Genomic DNA, 18346 nt, shown 5'->3' on the forward strand with positions numbered 1-18346 from the left:
AATTGCAAACTCATCCTGCTTATTCTTGAATATCCATTTAGTGCCTATAACATTGCGGCACTCCTTTGGCTTCTCTACTGAAGTCCATAATTTGTCGCGCTTGAAGTTGTTGAGTTCATCCTGCATAGCATCCAACCAATCCGGATCTTCAAGAGCTTCAAAAACTTTCTTTGGTTCCACTAAGGAGATATAAGCATGATGATTGCTAAAGTGAGCCAATTTCCTTCTTGTGTAAACTCTTCCTCTTACATCACCAAGGACCTTCTCATGAGTGTGTTGAAGAATTTCCAAGTTCCTATCTCTTCTTGCAAGACGACGTGCCTCGATCTCCTCCTTGGTTCTTCTAGGCCCTGATACGTCTCCGACGTATCGATAATTTCTTATGTTCCATGCCACATTATTGATGATATCTACATGTTTTATGCATACTTTATGTCATTATTATGCATTTTCCGGAACTAACCTATTGACGAGATGCCGAAGGGCCGATTCTTGTTTTTCGCCGTTTTTGGTTCCGGAATCCGGGTAAGGAAATATTCTCGGAATCGGACGAAATCAACGCCTAGCATCCTATTTTTCCACGAAGCTTCCGGAACACCCGAGAGCCGCCGGAGGAGGGCCACAGTGGGCCCTAGACGACAGGGTGGCGCGGCCCAGGCCTTGGCCGCGCCCCCCTAGTGTGTCGTCGCCTCGTCGACCCTCCGACTCCGCCTCTTCGCCTATATAAAGGTCCCTGACCTAAAAACCTCGAGACGTTGGACGAAACCAGAGAAAACCTTCCAGAGCCGCCGCCATCGCGAAGCCAAGATCTGGGGGACAGGAGTCTCTGTTCCGGCACGCCGCCGGGACGGGGAAGTGCCCCGGAAGGCTTCTCCATCGACACCACCGCCATCTTCATCAACGCTGCTTGTCTCCCATGAGGAGGGAGTAGTTCTCCATCGAGGCTCGTGGGCTGTACCGGTAGCTATGTGGTTAATCTCTCTCCTATGTACTTCAATACAATAATCTCATGAGCTGCCTTACATGATTGAGATTCATATGATGATGCTTGTAATCTAGATTTCATTATGCTAGTCAAGTGGGTTTTACTTATGTGATCTCCGGAGACTCCTTGTCCCACGTGTGTAAAGGTGACAGTGTGTGCATCGTGTGGGTCTCTTAGGCTATATTTCACAGAATACTTATTCACTGTTATGAATGGCATAGTGAAGTGCTTATTTATATCCCTTTATGATTGCAATGTGTTTTGTATCACAATTTATCCGTGTGCTACTCTAGTGATGTTATTAAAGTAGTTTATTCCTCCCGCACGGTGTAATGGTGACAGGTGTGTGCATCGTGTAGTACTTGGCGTAGGCTATGATTGTGATCTCTTGTAGATTATGAAGTTAACTATTGCTATGATAGTATTGATGTGATCTATTCCTCCTTTCGTAGTGTGAAGGTGACGAGTGTGCATGCTATGTTAGTACTTGGTTTGGTTATGTTGATCTGTTATGCACTCTAAGGTTATTTAAATATGAACATTGAATATTGTGGAGCTTGTTAACTCCGGCATTGAGGGTTCGTGTAATCCTACACGCTTAGTGGTGTTCATCATCCAACAAGAGAGTGTAGAGTCTAGCATCTATCTATTTGATTCCGTTATGTGATCAATGTTGAGAGTGTCCACTAGTGAAAGTATGATCCCTAGGCCTTGTTCCTAAATACTGCTATCGCTGCTTGTTTACTGTTTTACTGCATCTGTACTTCCTGCAATATTACCACCATCAACCACACGCCAGCAAGCACTTTTATGGCGCCGTTACTACTGCTCATATATATTCATACCACCTGTATTTCACTATCTCTTCGCCGAACTAGTGCACCTATTAGGTGTGTTGGGGACACAAGAGACTTCTTGTTTTGTGGTTGCAGGGTTGCATGAGAGGGATATCTTTGACCTCTTCCTCCCTGAGTTCGATAAACCTTGGGTGATCCACTTAAGGGAAACTTGCTGCTGTTCTACAAACCTCTGCTCTTGGAGGCCCAACACTGTCTACAAGAATAGAAGCACCCGTAGACATCAGGCCCTGGAGGTATCACTTGATCAACTTGATCGTTTGGGTCCCCATCTTGGCCATCAACTTGAGCTTCCTCAATTTCTTGAGAGTGCTCAAAATCATGTGCTTGATCTTGGACATCATTTGGTGAGGAGCAAATGTTAAATGGATACTCATCGGAGCCATCATGAATCATTGGTTGATCTTGTCCTTGATCTTGCACACTAGAGGGAGGGTCTTGTTCTTGTTCTTGGGTTGGTGCATCATTAGATTCAAGAGATGGAGTTTGTTGATGTTGTGAAGATGAGGGATCCACCATAGTAGAGCATAGTCCTTCCCGAGATGTCACACCGTGTCCCTCAATGGAGCGGAAAAATCCCACACCCATTCTTACTATGGCATCTTGAGGTATTTCATCACATGTACAAACATCAACTTGCCACCTGCCCTCGTTTGGCCCTCTTGTCTCCCCTCTCGTACTTTTTTGTCCCACGGTCTTTCTCTTGATGCAAAAATGATCACGTATTTTTCCTTTGATTTTTAGGCATCCAAAAGGTCCCTGAAACAGCAAAATACGAAAAAAGAGGTTTTTGCCTCTCAAAAATTAAATACCAATGAAAGGGTATTTGTAGGAAAGTCCCATAAATCAACTAAACATGCATAAATAATGATTGATCATGGCAAATATCATTCAAAACTAATCATAAGTAACTACATTGATGATGTAAAATGCATGTATCAACTCCTCCAAGTCTAAACCTTTGCTCATCCTCGAGCAAATAAGCGAATAGATCATATCATGTATCAATGAGCTTATGGTTGATCAAAGAATACAAGCATGTCATCATCAACTTATTATGTTATTCATATTCACTTGTCTTAAAAGATCTATGAATTAACAATCATACGAATGTAGGATATATAAAATAGGATTTCTAGCAACTACCCTTTGCTTTTGAACAAAACTAACCATTGCATATTGGACAATTGAATAAGTCTCAATTTTCTATTTTTCTCTTTGCTATTACTTTGCATAGCTTTTTACCTTGCTCTCTTTGACTTTACTCTCGCCTTTGCAATAAAGATGAGCTCTCATAGAAACTCTAGTTAAAAGAAGAGAATTTATTAAACATCAAGATAGACATGAAGTTCAACTTTTGTCAAACACTTTCACCATCTTTTAAATGGCATCATTTAACGGTCTTGTCTCCTAGTAACCAGTATAAACCTTATTCATGGGTATTTCAATCATGTCATATGCTCTACTCAACCTTTATCTTTCACTTTCCATGGATAACCGAATCCTCGGGTCCCTGCCTTTCATTCACTTTTCTGTTGAGCATTATATGGAAATATCCATGACCCTCAGTTTACCCGTTGATTACTAAGTAGTACAAGAGTAGCTCATGTCCCCTTGTCATCATCTCTTCCTAACTATTTGTTCTACAAAACCATATCTCTACCCCAAATTCAAGGTATTATTTTATCTTTGTTTGTAAACATCACTTGCATGGATCTTTCCTTTGTTGCAAGTTTTTTGTTTGTTTGAGAAGTTCTATGCTTGTCCAACACACTCAAGTTAATCTAATTCAAAACAAGATGTAACTGAAACTTCTAGATATGAGGCACACATCTGCATGAGTGTTACCCATAAATCTCGAAACAAAATAATCATGGATGACACCATACTTCATACTTTATTCCAAAACCACTCGATCAAAGATAGATGATAATGTTCTAAGAGCTTTACAATCTATGAGTAAATCTATACATACTAGATAGAAGCAAAACCAACCTAAGGATCACGACTAAAAGCAATATGATAAACTAAAAAGCATAAAAGACTGGATAAAACTCCCCAAGCTTAGATTGTTGGCGCTGGATCTTCTTTCTTGGCATCGCTCTCCTCATAATAGGCTTCCTACTCCTTCAGCTTTCAAGGACAGGGCATCCCATTGTAGAAGGACATTGGTGGGTCGTTGAACTTGGTGGAGCCAGCTTCGGCGATCTTCATACTCACATTTCTGGTTTTCCACATCCCACATGAGAGCTTGGAACCTGTCCAGCTGTGTGATGGTGTGCACATACTTCTCCTCCATATCTTTGATCCTAGCTCCGACTTTCTTCTCCATCTCAATATTCATCAAGTGATGAGCATCAAGGCTACGCTCAACCACAATGCATACCTGAAGACGGCGTCCTCCAGAACTTGCAGTTTTTCTATCATGGTGCCCTCGGTCTTGGGAGCCTTCACCTCCTCAATGAGAAGCACCCCCTCCTTGAAGGTCAAGGTCTTCAAAGGAGCCACCACAGAGTTGAGATAGTGGTTCACCACGCCCCTCTTCTCGGAGTCTTCTCCTTGTAGATCGGATCCGAAACTTGTCATGGCTAAAAGGCTGAAAGGACAAGAAATAAAAACAAGGTTCGCTCGAAAAGACTCGGTGCAAGATTAGATCGGAAGAGAGGGGTATATATTGACGGTTTTTTAGGTTAAGACGAAGCGTTGGAGTTGAAACGAGGACGAAACAAACTTCGGAGGGGCGAACGAGCCATGGTGGCGCGCCCAACAGAGGGGGCGCCACGTGGACTCTTTCCCCCTTGGGACTCTGTTTCGTCTAAATCTTTCGATGCATGATTTTATTTTCCATAAATAATGAATTTCCTAAAAGATGAAGATATTTCGAGATTGTTACACGCCTGAATTTAACTTTTATTAATTTTTGATATCTGGCAGGGGATATTTATTTGCGATTATGGCCTCGGGACTCTGGAGATTTAACTCTTCGACCTGCAATATAATGTTTAAGATGTTGTCCATTAACAACATGAGGTCTACCTTTGTAGTTTCCATGAAGGCGGATCGCTCCAAAGCAATACACCTCGTGCATAACTAATGGACCTTGCCACTTTGATGCTGATAACCCAAGGTTAAGACTTCGATATCCTTGTGATGCAAACACTTTGATCACTACACTCTGCTATTCTTGTTCCGGTTTCATTCTCCTTAACCCTTTCAGATCAATAATCAAGAGCCCATGGTCTAGATATTGGTTATTGATGTGAAAGGGTTTCAGAGTCAACCTGCTGGGTCACACGCTTGTTTCAATCCAATCTGTTATGAGAGTTTTATTATGGTATGTGGTTGAGAGAAATGTTTTGAATAGTTCCACCAACATCAAAACAATTTCAGAGTGGTATGTTGTACCTTTTTTTGCGCTCAAGTTTTAAAACAGTTAACTCTGTCGATTCTTAGTGGGAACGACCGACGGGTGGTCGCAGCCTACATCACGAAGCTACCGCTCGCCATGGCACTCTAATGGAGACTCGGCGGGGGCAGAAGCCAGAAGGCAGCAAGCGGCAATAAATAGCATTTTGATGGCATCAGTACCATAAATTGGCGCCTTCCTGTTAGCTGGCCGTCCATACTGTGTGCATCAATGGCGTACTGCCCCCCTCCCCTCCAATTATTAGCACCGTTTATTTTCCTTTTTCTTCTTCTTCTTCTTTCTCCGACCCCAAGCGTTATCGGCTGCATCTGGCACGGCGGTCAAGACAAGGTTGGTTTGCCTTGCATTTCTTTTTATTTATTCCGAGTTTCCGACATGAATCACCTCCTTCGAATTGATTGCGGAAAGAAAACAAGCCAGGATTCGAAGTTAATGATCGAGCCTGCTGCAGGCCTCTACGACTACTCTACATACCTGTACTCGCGCTACCCCAATCGATCTCGTTTCAGAAAAGCTTGATCCAGGAACTTGAATGCTCGTCCTGAGGCGCGTAAATGGCATGGCGTGGCCCTGCCGCCCGGCGCCACCACGCCACCTCCTTGAGGATGCTCGCGACGCGATAGGATGCAGCCGAAGCAGCGCGGTCACGCGCCTGTGTTCCCTGGTGCAAAAGCTGCGCCACGCGAATGCAAGATCCGACGGCGATGTGTATCTATCTATCTATGCGTGTACGTTACAGGTTCTACCTGTGCAGATTTCCCTGCAGCACCAATAAAAACTAGAGTAGCTAGCGTCGGAAGATTTTGATTTTAATTGGCAGCCCCGCATCGTCTTCTTCTTAATGGATGGATCGTACTACAACTACAAGCGCGCACTGCTCTCTGCTGGGGGCTGCGCTACATGAAGCCACGACGCCGGCGACGCACTGGCCGGGCCGGGTCGGGTCAGTACGCTGTAGGGAGGTCAAATGCTACTACCACCACGGACAGTGACCAACCCTTGCGTTGCCGGGCCGTGGCTACAGGCTACAGACATGCTCGGCATGCATCACGGAACGCAGCAACGGTAAAGTGCATGCGCTATATGCATGCTCTGCCTTCGCTCACGCGACGCCGCCTGACACGCAACCAGGGCTACGCAGCGCATGCACGCAGCTGACGCTCCCACGACAGCTTTTCTTTCAACCGCTATGTTGTTTATCCAGGAAAAATGGGACCCAAATTAGGGCATCTCCAATTATAGCCACCTAAATTGAACACAAAATGTGTCCGAGTTGCTCCGTTTGCGTCCCCCTCGGTTCGTTTGGGCGTGTGAGTAGGTAAACCCAACACCATGATCTAGTTTTTATTTTCTAATTTTGTTTTAAAATCAGGCCATACATAACCTAGAGTTTCGTCAATTTAGGCCCTAAACAGTCGAGATAAACCTAAAATCATACCAATCTACATATCCAACCCTAGTAGAGCTAGGTTTGGTTTGGCTGCTTGTAGTGACCGGGCCCTAGTACATCTCGTCGTCGCTCCCCACCTTCATCACGACGGACATCGAATCAACGATTGTCGGTGGACAACCAATGCCAAGATGGGGCCGCGGGAGGGAGGAATGGTCCTCGGTGACCACTGCGCTTCCTCCCATGGAGAGTACAGTAGAGCGCTCGCTGGTTTGACAGCCATCGCCGCAACCCTAGCCACTCCTCCCTGTGGGACCTCGTCGTCTCGAGAGCCCACGCCATCTCAGGCTCTTCAGCCACCACATGTGCCGCCGCCTCCAGAGAGTGCAGAGACATAGCGTAGCGGCCAGGTAGGGGCACTAGCCGAGCTACTCAAGCTCCAAGGCATCGATGGCGGCATGCAAGTCACTCTGCTACTCTTTTGGTAGGGTTGGCAGTGGCAAATTCATTGTATCGTCCTCGACTTCCTCCTCCTTAACCGATCACCACAAGGCAGTGGAGTCCTTGACATCGTCATCCACTAGTACAAACTAGACCCATATTTGGACATAGAATGGGTCCTCACGGGCATGTAGACATTGGTGGATACTAGAAGAACTAGCAAGGCCCTGCGCCCCCCCCCCCAAACCCCAAACCCAAACCTAAACCGAAAACCCAACATGGATTTGTTTTTATTTGTACCCCTCTTTTTTTAAAGCTGAAACACCCTAAAAAACTATGCATTTTAGCATCTCACCCATCCAGAATTTTATTTCCTCTATCATTCCTCTATCATAGACGTGGGGTATCCACGACATTGTTCATTGATGATGGACTTGGGTCTAGAGAAAGAGGTGCGCTGGTAGATTCGTCGAGTAATAAAACACTGGAGAAGGCGAGGTTTACCGAGCTTCAGGTCCCAAGAGGGCAATACCTTACTTCTACTTGTATGATCTTGACTATCGATGGAGATTGCAATGTCATTGTAATGGATATGGTGGTGTAGATCAGATCTTGCCTATGGCAGACTATGTGTGAATTGGGGACAGACCCCCAACGACCCTTTCTAGCCTTTACATAGGATGCTAGGTCTCAGGTACTGTGACCGAGTCGGTTAAAATTTAGAAGCGAACCCTAGGGTTTCCTACTCCTGGGCTTGTCCTTGTTCCACATGCCAGGAACCTGGGTTTTTGATGCTCTATAGCTGGCAGCTTCTCTTGGGCTTCATGGTCCGCAGCAAACCATCATGTGGGCCTCCAGTTTGGCTGAATCAGGTACATTAACGGTGGTCGGTGGGTACCTGATGGGCTATAGCAACGTGAGTAGCTCCCTGAGTGTCTAGTCGAGTCGTAGACTCGAGTAGAGAATCAAAGTCGCAAGTCATGTATCGTGCAGTCATAATCGAGAATCATGCGAGGAGAAACCACTGACTTGGAAGTACATCAGGTTAGCGTCTTTCGTGTTTTTAGATGTTCAGTACTCATAGGGATGATGGCTTAACGCGTCCGGTGCTCTTGATGAATCGAGACCAGTCAATTGCTCTCATGCAAAAACAACGCTAGCCTACTCAAACTTGAGTCCCCATAATCAAACATGGTATATGCTGGGGTAGCTCGACTTGTGACACGAAAGCCTTATCGAGTCGAACTCCAGCCTGTGAATGAGTACACAACGCGTCTGTCAGGATTTTTTGTCACGATGTAGGCATGGCGATCATCTGGTAGAGAGCAGGGGATGCGGTTTCCAGGCCGGGAGATTCAATCTACATGTCTTATGTTCATGTCGTAGACGTGCCACGCAGACATGTTTTTGCAACGAATGCAATGTCACTTGAGGAGATATTGTCTCTCGTACTTGACCTCCTATCGGTTGCAGTGGATGGAGTTCATGCGGCAAGCAGAGATATGTGGTATATAGTCGTAAGGATCTAGGAGTCGACGTAGGGGACAAGTTGTGCGATCATTTTCTTTGGGTGCTTGATCAACGCTGCCAATGGGATTAGCCCCTGGGGCTATGTTCGACCAATTGTATCCGTGCATAGGCTCATTTTATTACGGCATCAAGCGATGTGATCATCCAAGGAGTTACTTGACTTGGGCCATGCGTGTGCGGGTGCGAATAATTAACATCGACTTCGTTGAAGGACCCAATAAAGTGGCTCGGTTAGCTAACATCAAGGGTGACAACATGATGTACTTGAGTGCTGGACTAAGTAGTTGATTGGCCGCACCAATGGTGGCCCCACGGTAAATGTTGACCGGCGCCTGCGACGGAGAAGGTCGATTTGACCGCAAAACACACGAAAATCAGAGCACGATAGTAATCTCCTCAATTCTCGCGTGGGTGGAGTTAATGAGGGTGTGCGCTTCGCTCCTCCGCCGCCACATGTCTCTGCGGATGCGAGCCTCACGGCGGTGAAGTAGATTGGACGGCCCCGGGTGGTCGCAGTAGCGTTATAAAGGACAGGGGAAGGGGCCGCACGGCCTCTGCTTCCATTCCCCTGTCGTTGCTCTTCCTCCTCCCAACACACATCGCCATTGACGCCCAAAGGCCCAAGAATTTGCGTGCTCGCTTAGACCTAGGAAAATCTCCCAGATCGCATCCATGGTAAAATTCGAAGGGCACCAGCTTCTACTATGGCGTCGTCGCACCGAAGAAGAAGGTTGTCACTTGGGAGAAACCTGCGTGCTCCAAAAGGGATGTCAAGACACTGACGAAGGCTGGGTTGTTGTCGAAGAGTGATGAGAAGGTACGACTCCCCGGCAATGAGGTAACCCTGTGCCCAGACCCTGGCTGGTAGGTGATGTTCGTGGCCTTCCTATTTCGTGGCCTTTCTAATCTTGCCCATGAATTTCTTTGTGTGCTGCTTTTCATGGCGTTCAACTCCAACAGCTCACGCCCAACACCATCTTCCACATTTCATGTTTCATCACCCACTGTGAGTGCTTTCTGGGAGTCCACCCTCACTGGGGCCTGTGGAAGAGCCTCTACTTCGTGAAGATGTAGGCGGGAAAGAAGGTTATTTATGTAGTTGGTGGCTTAATGATCTTAGTTCGATTGGATATTGAGTACTTTGAATTCAAGATACTCGAGTCTTTCCAAGGTTGGAGGAAGAAGTGGTTCTACATTTGCGACAAGCCGGACAATCCCAAAAGTTCGGGCTCACTAAGTTCTAGCTAATGCGGTTGTCGAGAAGAAAAAGTCTTAAAGTCATATGTTGTTGGCTACCGAGGGGGCTGAAGCCAACAAACTCATGGCTCGGTTCTGTCCCTTCAGAAGACAACATACAAGGAGGTATGGGGATCCAAATCATCTCCACCTTCATCCGGCGTCGAGTCCAGCCGCTCCAGGCTCATCAATTTGGCAATACAAGGGAGCCGCATAACCAACACGAATCCACAAGGAGGAGCTCACCACTAAAACACTAGAGACACGTGTCACGTCCTTCACCACCTTGACGGCCGCCTCATGTTTTTTCTGGAGACACACACCAACCAAATGGGTTGCGCATTGGAGATTCCATGAGTTAAGGACACATTTTGCTAGCCTAGGCCGATTTTGGGGCTCCATGGGGGCAGGCTTCATGGGTGTTAACCCATTTCAAACGAGCCATGTGCCACTTTTTGCGCTTCATTTGGTTGCTCGCGAAGGCATTTTCTGTACCGGAGAGGAAACAGGCCACATCGCTTGGTTGGCTCCACACAGGACTTTCTTCCTTGCTGGTGCAACGCACACCTTGTTTGGTTGCGCACATGAGCATGCTATGGTACCTCTTCCATTGGAGTGGTGAGGTTACCCAACAACATTGACTGAATAAGAACACATTTAATAACATTTAGTTCATCAAAATGTGTTGGTAATACACATGATAGAGTTACCCTACTAGGCGATGCATCACGGGTAAAGCAACTATATTTCGTGATGCATCACTATTTCATCACACGAGTGGTTAGTATATATACCACCTCAAACAAGTTCATCATTACAACTCGGGGATCAATGCAGTCCTAACTAATGGAGGGATATGAGACCCACCTCCCAAAATATACATGATCTCTTTAGCAAATCATGACCGCAATCGATAAGATGATGAAGAACAAAGCAGCAGCCCTAAGCAAACTGCTTGCGAAGCTAGGTCCTAAGCCAGGTCCTCCTCTCCAATGTTTTCGACCCATGATACTCAACACACTCAACTTTGTTGTCAGCAATGAAGTTGGGTGCTTTGATAAGCAAGTCTAGATGGGTAGGGCTGCTCCTTGCTGACAAACCTAGGGGTGGAGATTGTCTTCATGCGAGCGTAGTTGATGATCGGACTATTCAGGAACTCAAGGTGCTTCGAGTTGTTCTTTAATTGACAATGAGCTAGTGTCATGGCATCTCAATATGCACAAAAGAACAACAAAGAAGCATCGCGAAGCTATATTATCTTCAGGTGGTCATGCAGGTTGTCCTCATCGTCAAGCACGAAGCAAGTGTCATCTTCGCTCCACTCGAGTTTGCCTTCAGTTTTTATCCTGCTAATGAGGCTCCGTCTGTTCCTCCACTTCCTGATGTGGTTGTAGGTCTGAAAAGTACTCACAACGATGGTAGTGAAATCATTGGAAACCTTCTTCACCTGGGGATCTTTGAAGCCTTGGATATATAAAGGGGCGCCACTTTTGATGAGCTCAACCAAACGGATCAGGACGAACACAGATATATTAGGTTGCCAAACCATTGCTGGTTTGTGTGCATATAGGATTCATCGTGTACATAAGGGACATGCTCATTTGAGGACATGTCATTTTTTTATTGAGGGAGTTGACAAATTGGGGGAGCTAACATGTATGATCACCTACAGTATGTTATGAAGAACATCGCTAACCATTATACAGTACTGAACAACCAGAACCATATAGATCTAAGCTAGAAGAAGAAAGAACAGCTGCTTCTTACTATGGAACAACATGTAGCACGGAGATCGGGGAAGGAGACCAAGGAGACCCTGGCGGAGAAGCAGGCAATACAATCTGTCTCCGTGCTCGACGGAGATCCAAGGAGAGCCAGCGTCGCAGTGCTCGACGGAGATCCATGCAGGACCAGCGTCATAGAAATGATCACCTACAATCGAGGCTATTAGATCTACCCCTATGTACCACTCCGTTCGATCCGACCTAGAGGTAGGTCCGCCAACCTCGCGGACCTAGCCAGTAACGAAGAGTTGCCCATGTCGCTAGATCTTGAAGAGTGGAGGAGCTCGAAATGGGGGCAAATGAGGATTTGGGTTCCTCAACCCGAGAGCCGCCATTAATACGGTGGCGAAATTCGCGGGTGGCGATTGAAATCGTTCCACCGCTTTTTCGCCATGTCGCACGAGCTCACACCATGTCCTCTTGGTGAATTTTCGAGAACACCGTGTTATCGATTTTGGGCGAGACGAGGGTGGATCGCCGGAAACAACCGACTTGGCTGTTCCTCCCGGGTCTAGCCCGAAGATGCTTTAAGACCCGTGCAGAGCATAACGCGGAGACCTTTCGGGCAACTAAATAACCAACTTTTTTACTCCTCACATCATGTGAGCCAAGGAACATACAAGCTACCAAACCCGCTCTAAAACGCTATAAAAGGCGACCACGCCTGCACAGAAGTTATGTGAAAGTTATGTACGGGCCACGGTTCGCGCTGCTGCCTGTGGTCGTGCACCGGCCAGACAGACAGCCACTTGAGTTTTGAGCTAACTTGGTGGTTTGTTTCGACGTTAATCGCGTAACCGAAGCAACGCAGCGGTCCCAAATTCGCTTTGGGTCGGGGAGGGGCGGGACCAGGCCGTTGCGGCCCCTCTCATGCAGCAGCAGTACTCTCACATGACGCTCCTGAAGGACGAGGAGCATGCAGACCAAAATCTACTTCCATTTAAACTTGCAGATTATATATCACCTACTAGTAGTGTATTCCTCTGTAACACAGCTACAGGTAATGTATACCAGAGTATAACACAGCAGGGGAGAGCAGGGATCTGGTATAATGGCGTATCGCACCCTCATCAAAGCATGGTATATACTAGAAAACAACGAGAACTGCAGTACACCAGAGCATAACATGATGGATCGACAGTAATAATTACCAAATTTATGATGTAATTGCCACCTCATAATCCTTCCCTAGAGGCACACAGAATCCACCTCATCATTGGGGGTGTCCAACCACCAACTGCCATATCCAGGGAAGTACTTCTATAACCATCTCCAAGCAACCGGGCAAACTACCTAACCACTGCATCATTTGTTTCTGAACAAAAAGCTACGGCGTCCCTACCAGAATGCAGCTTGCCCAGGAGCCTCTAATCTGAACCGACGCATTGCAAAACTAAAGAGAAAGGAATGTGCACAGGAGGCAGCTAATTACAAAATCTGAGAGAAGGAGACTCATTTTATCTCGAGATGCTTGATGATGTCCTCCAGTGCTTCAGCTTCAGCTACATCCACTTCACCGTTGTCAGCATCGGCAGCCGTCGACTGGCTTGCTGGGAGAAGGTCTGCTGAGGTCGCGCGTTCAGCAGCCACGGTAGAAGCAGCAGCAGCAGCAGCAGGGGATGGGACTTCAGTGGCGACTACCTGTGAAGCGGCCTTCACTTGAACTGGAGCCTCGATCTTAACCGGAGGCCTTGTTGTTGCTGGCAATGAAACTGCAGGTGGTGCGCCCTTACCAAGTGACAGTGGTTCCTTTGCTGGTTGGGGCTGCACATCCTTCATCTGAACGGGAAACGCAGACAACGCCGATCCCTTAAACAGTTGGTGTTGAGCATCCTTTACCTGAACAGGGATCACAGGTGATGGTTTCTGTTGCACATCCCTCAGCTGAACAGACATCACAGGTCTCGGACGCTGAACTGGACCCGAAGGGGGAGCAAAGAGTGGAGAAGCTGGCCTCATGCGAACCGGGGATGCCATCCGAATCGGCGGCGGGTTGCTCAGCAGGGGAGGAAGCTGCTGTGTGCGTCCACTTGGAGGTGGGAGAGGTGGAGCAGAGAAGACAGGGATAGAGCTCCTGACTGTGACTGGAGGAGCCATGCTATGGCAAGGCATACGGTAGTGCCCAACTGGGACATAAGGAGCTGCCTGTGCTGCCGGAAACCTTGGCCTTGAATTAGAGCTTTCCATCGGCCAGAAAGGTGATTGTGATGCTCCATCGGTCACTGCTGGTGACTCTGGTCTGGATTTCGAAGTAGACTTTGGCCGGAATAGAGGAAGTATCTTCGAGTAACTAGACTGAGAGGATTGAGCAAAACAAGGCTTCCTCTCTGGTTGCATGGGGAATTTCTTGGGAAATGGTGAAGCATAGGGATTATTGGCCATAGCGATCTTTTCCTTCAGGCGATAGTTGAGAAGAGCTCGGGCAATCCTGATCTGCTCCTGCTCATCATTGTTATCTGATTCATTGGTTGAATTGGCTTCCTCTCGTGCCACTGTTTCAGAGAGGAAAAATATCATGAGCAAGTGCAGATGTGTATCGAAAATGTTATAGCTCAAAATGTTGTCAATCATATTGTACTGATGCTGTAATGAGATCAAAATCACATCAAACAGGAATAAAAGACAGTACAGTTTATTGATCCACATAGCCAGTATAGGAAAGATCTACTAAGTGAAATGGCATTTCAAATGAACAGATTAGAAATTTAGAAGGAATGTAAATTGCTCGTATCCTAGGCCTAGATATGGTTTTTAGGATCGCAAAATTTTACTTCCTTTTGGGCGAATTAGGTTGCCGGAGAAAATAGAAATAATGAGTGACACTAAACAATGCAATACAAAGCATAGATAATAAGAGTACACTAATAGTAATACTCACATTGTTTGAGTGAAGACCAGGCTGCCGAAGCAGCATTCTTTTCAGCTTGTTTCTTATTCTTAGCATGATCACCTGTAAATGTGATCCCGGCTAACTCTACTGTGCATGTGAAAACTGGCAGATGACCAAGGCCAGACCGCTCTGTTGTATATGATGGCAGCGGTGCCCCCACTCTCTGAGCAACTTCCTGCAGAAGGTTTTTGTAAACCCCTGTTTCATCCTGCGTGACAGAAATGTACCACCAGAAGTAAGTAGAGTAACAGATTAAAGTGTTAAAAGTCGTGGATGCATGATACTATTTGCAAGGTCAAAGAGAAAATACAGTTAACGTTAATGCAACAGACAATGATCAGCTATGGCCCGTTCTTGAACAGAAGAAGTAATCATTGTTTCGATTAAGGGTGCTTTATTACTCAAAAGGTTTAAGCACAGAAGAAGTAATCATATAAAAAAGGAAGATGACTTCTGAATTAAGACATTGCAGCCAGGTATATCTAATAGTTCAACTGCAAGGATTGCAATTCATAAGAGGTTTAATATACAGTGGTGTTTGTTTGCCTGTGGCTAATTAGACAAAGGCAGTGAATATTAGTGTTAAAAATGATTCCAAAACTACATAGACAGATTCAGTATAAAAGATATTTGAAAAAATAAGGCAAATAATTCTTCAGATTAGTCTTAAACAACTATGGATATGAATAGTAGCATTCCAATCAGCATCTATCAGACTCAAAGTAGTTGACCAGGAAGCTAACTTTAGACCAAGGAGGCAGAGCCAGTTGAACTGTATACAGTTATGACGTCAATGGAGCTTAAGGGGATTTTTTTCTCGAGGGTAAAAAGTTAATGACAGCCTATGTTTTCAACTCTGTAGAAACAATGGGTCGATACTGAGTGCCATCTAATACGTTGTTCAAAGTATTCTGGAAGCTTTCACAGAATAATATACTACTAGTTTAATAATCATGTCCCAGTGGAAAACCAATCCAGTTCCTTTCCTAGTCCAAACTCCAAACTCTGAAAGGTCAAACCCCTAAATGCAGTCAACAACGAGGAGCGTTGAACACGCATGCCTAACATTTGACGAGCAACATTTCAACATCACTGTAAACAGAAAGTAGTAACAAAATTCATCAGAGGCAGACATCCACTGCCATCCAGATCCGGATCCAGCATGTACAGGAGAAGTTGTGTGAAAAAACATCATCGTCCTTTCCGAGAGCAGCGGGGAGAATCAGTAACTTGCTAGCGTCAAAACCAGATCAGAAAATTCCACGGAGCAAATCTTCATCTAGGAACACATACGTCGGGGGTCGCAGTCAGCTCGCACCAGGATCCTCTTCTGCCAAAAAGGCAGGCAGGGAGCAAAGCGACTAGCACCAGCAGCGACAGCCACCCACATCCTCCCGAACCCCAGACATAAAGAAGCGAACAAAGCACCGCACTAGGCACTATGCAACGGCGGGAGCACCATGGCTGACTATCCACACACAAGAACAAGCAGGCAAGCAGCACCACCGTAGTGGCCGAAGTGGTAAAGATTGGCAGCTCGCAATGGCTGCACCACCACCACCATCCATCCATCCAATCCATGGTTTGTGGGCTGGGTGGGGGCCTGCCCGCCACTAAATGGAGCGGGCCCAGCTGCATTGACCTGCGATGCCGGGTTAGGTGCGGGCGGTCTCCCATTCAATTTCCCCCACCCACTCCCACGCCCCTCCCTCGCCATTAATACACACACCACTGTAAAGACCAGAACCAAATCTACCACACACTAATAAATCATATTATCGCACTAATCAAGTGTAGTACGTACGTACAGGGTCGTCCCTAATCCCACAGTCCAAGGCCAACAACACACATCCCGTTCCGTTCGTCGCTCCCAGTCCCAGTCCCAGGTCAAACAAAGCGCAGTGTCCATCGCATAGCATAGAAGCACATGTGTACCCCTCCACTTTTATTAGCCGCAGCAGTAGTATACGTGTTCCCATGGCATCTTTCCTACCGTGCCTTTACTGCAACTCGGCTTCCGCTCCGGGTCAGGTTCATACGGCAGGATTTTTACTCCTCCATTAATGCCACATTATTACACGTAATACTCCAGGTTTAAGTTAATCTGGGCTTAGCGGTGCCTGGGCACGGAGACTTCGGGCGATGCAACCACTGGAAATACGTGGGAGTTGGGGCCAGCCACAGCCCCTAGCGGCAACTACGATGAGCAGTGGTAGATTAAGAATTTAATGGTGGGGAAACGGCAATCAATGTGGTGTTTATTCCAAGTACCGTCGCCGTTACGTCGCCACTGCCCATTTAACGACCGGTTAAAACCTATACTAACAAATGGGGATTGATGGGCGGGTCGGCGTACGATTAAATTAAGCCGCTTAACTGCGGTTAGTACATTGCGTAGAGTGGGAACTAAGGTCCGCTCATTGATTACGCACAGTTTTAGGGTAAAAATCATCGCCTGTTTTCTTTTTCCAAAAGATTACTCCGCATCCACTGATGAGCTCAGAGAGTATGATGAGTAGCTTACTGTCAATAAACTGGAAAATAACAGAACCAGTACTTCCGCAGAAACCTTTTTCTCTACGGGAATCCTGCTTTTTGAGAAGAAAAAAGGAGCGGAAAATTTTGACGCATAAAAGGTTTGAGAGCTTTTTAGTGCTGACCGCTTGCTTCGGCTTCGTTCATGCCGCTCACGAGCCCCAAACCCCCATGTTCCAAACGAGACGAACTGTCCAAGCCACGACTAAGCAACATGGTTTGTTTTTACCTGAGGAAAAATACTCGTACTACGAATCTGATGGTGCTGCAAATATCAATACTACAAGGGAGACCGTGTATTCGTCTGGGATTTCTCCATAAAATACCCAGCATTTCGCTAACTAAATACATGGAATATCCACGCGGTGGAGCTACTACTGTATGGCTACTACTTAACAACCAGCGCGAATTCTGGTAGTACGAGCAGCGACAACAATGGTTGCGGTAATCGTCTGAAGGATCGGCTAAACCCTCCCTAGAAGCTCCCCCGCAGATCCCCAAATTCAATCACGAACGGCGACCAGAGAGAGCTACTAAAGAATAACCCGAGAAACATCCACGGAACAAATCAAGCAAGAGATAGTACAAACATCGATGCGGGGAAGGCGTACAAGGATGGGTAGAGGGAAGGGGCGTACCAGGATGCGGGCGGCTAGGGAGTAGGAGGGGCCGCGCCGGGCGAGCGCGGCGAGGGCGACCTCGGCGGCGGCATGCTCGGCCTGGCGGAGCGTGGTGAAGAACCCGGGGCTCTCGAACTGCTCCCCGTTGAAGCTCACCGCCGCCTTGAACCGCGGGGCGTGGTCCGGCCCCTCCCGCAGGCACGTGTACGCCGGCAGGTTGAAGCAGCTCCGCTGCGCCAGCTCCTGGAGCTGGTTCTTATACATCGCCGCCGCCTGCCACTCGTACCCGCCCGGCCGCCGCTCCGTCGCCTCCCACCGCTGCTTCTAATGCCGGCCGCCGTGGCCGGAGATGGCGACGCCGAGAGATCTACCCAGAGGAGGAAGAGAGGACCGGGGGAGGGGAGAAGTGTGGAGTGCTTGGAACGGGAGGGAGCCGATTTATATTTTTTCTTTGCCTTTATTTTTCGGAGGGGTTTTAATGCTGGTGCCCTGCAGTTACTAGCTTGGCTGGAAGGGGACGATGACAGTTGGGACCCAACACACGCCTCGCTTTTATTGCTCTGGAGGGAAATGGGAACCTGTTTTCTTTCTTCTTCTTTTCAACAAAATGGGAAAACTTGGAGGATTCATCATTCATCTAATCACATTATT

General features: G+C 46.9%; 1 protein-coding gene across 1 annotated transcript; it reads right to left on the bottom strand.

Moving 5' to 3' along the window:
* Positions 1–12784: 12784 nt before the first annotated feature.
* On the bottom strand, positions 12785–17982 carry LOC124705590 (double-stranded RNA-binding protein 6). The gene is made up of 3 exons (XM_047237291.1): positions 17714–17982; positions 14529–14748; positions 12785–14142 (listed from the first exon to the last, which is right to left on the bottom strand). Exons 1-3 carry the CDS (start codon positions 17957–17959, stop codon positions 13103–13105), a joined length of 1506 nt encoding a protein of 501 aa, XP_047093247.1. The 5' UTR covers positions 17960–17982; the 3' UTR covers positions 12785–13102.
* Positions 17983–18346: the final 364 nt, after the last annotated feature.

This window comes from Lolium rigidum, chromosome 4 (assembly GCF_022539505.1).
Source record: "Lolium rigidum isolate FL_2022 chromosome 4, APGP_CSIRO_Lrig_0.1, whole genome shotgun sequence".
NCBI classification, from domain to species: Eukaryota; Viridiplantae; Streptophyta; class Magnoliopsida; order Poales; family Poaceae; genus Lolium; species Lolium rigidum.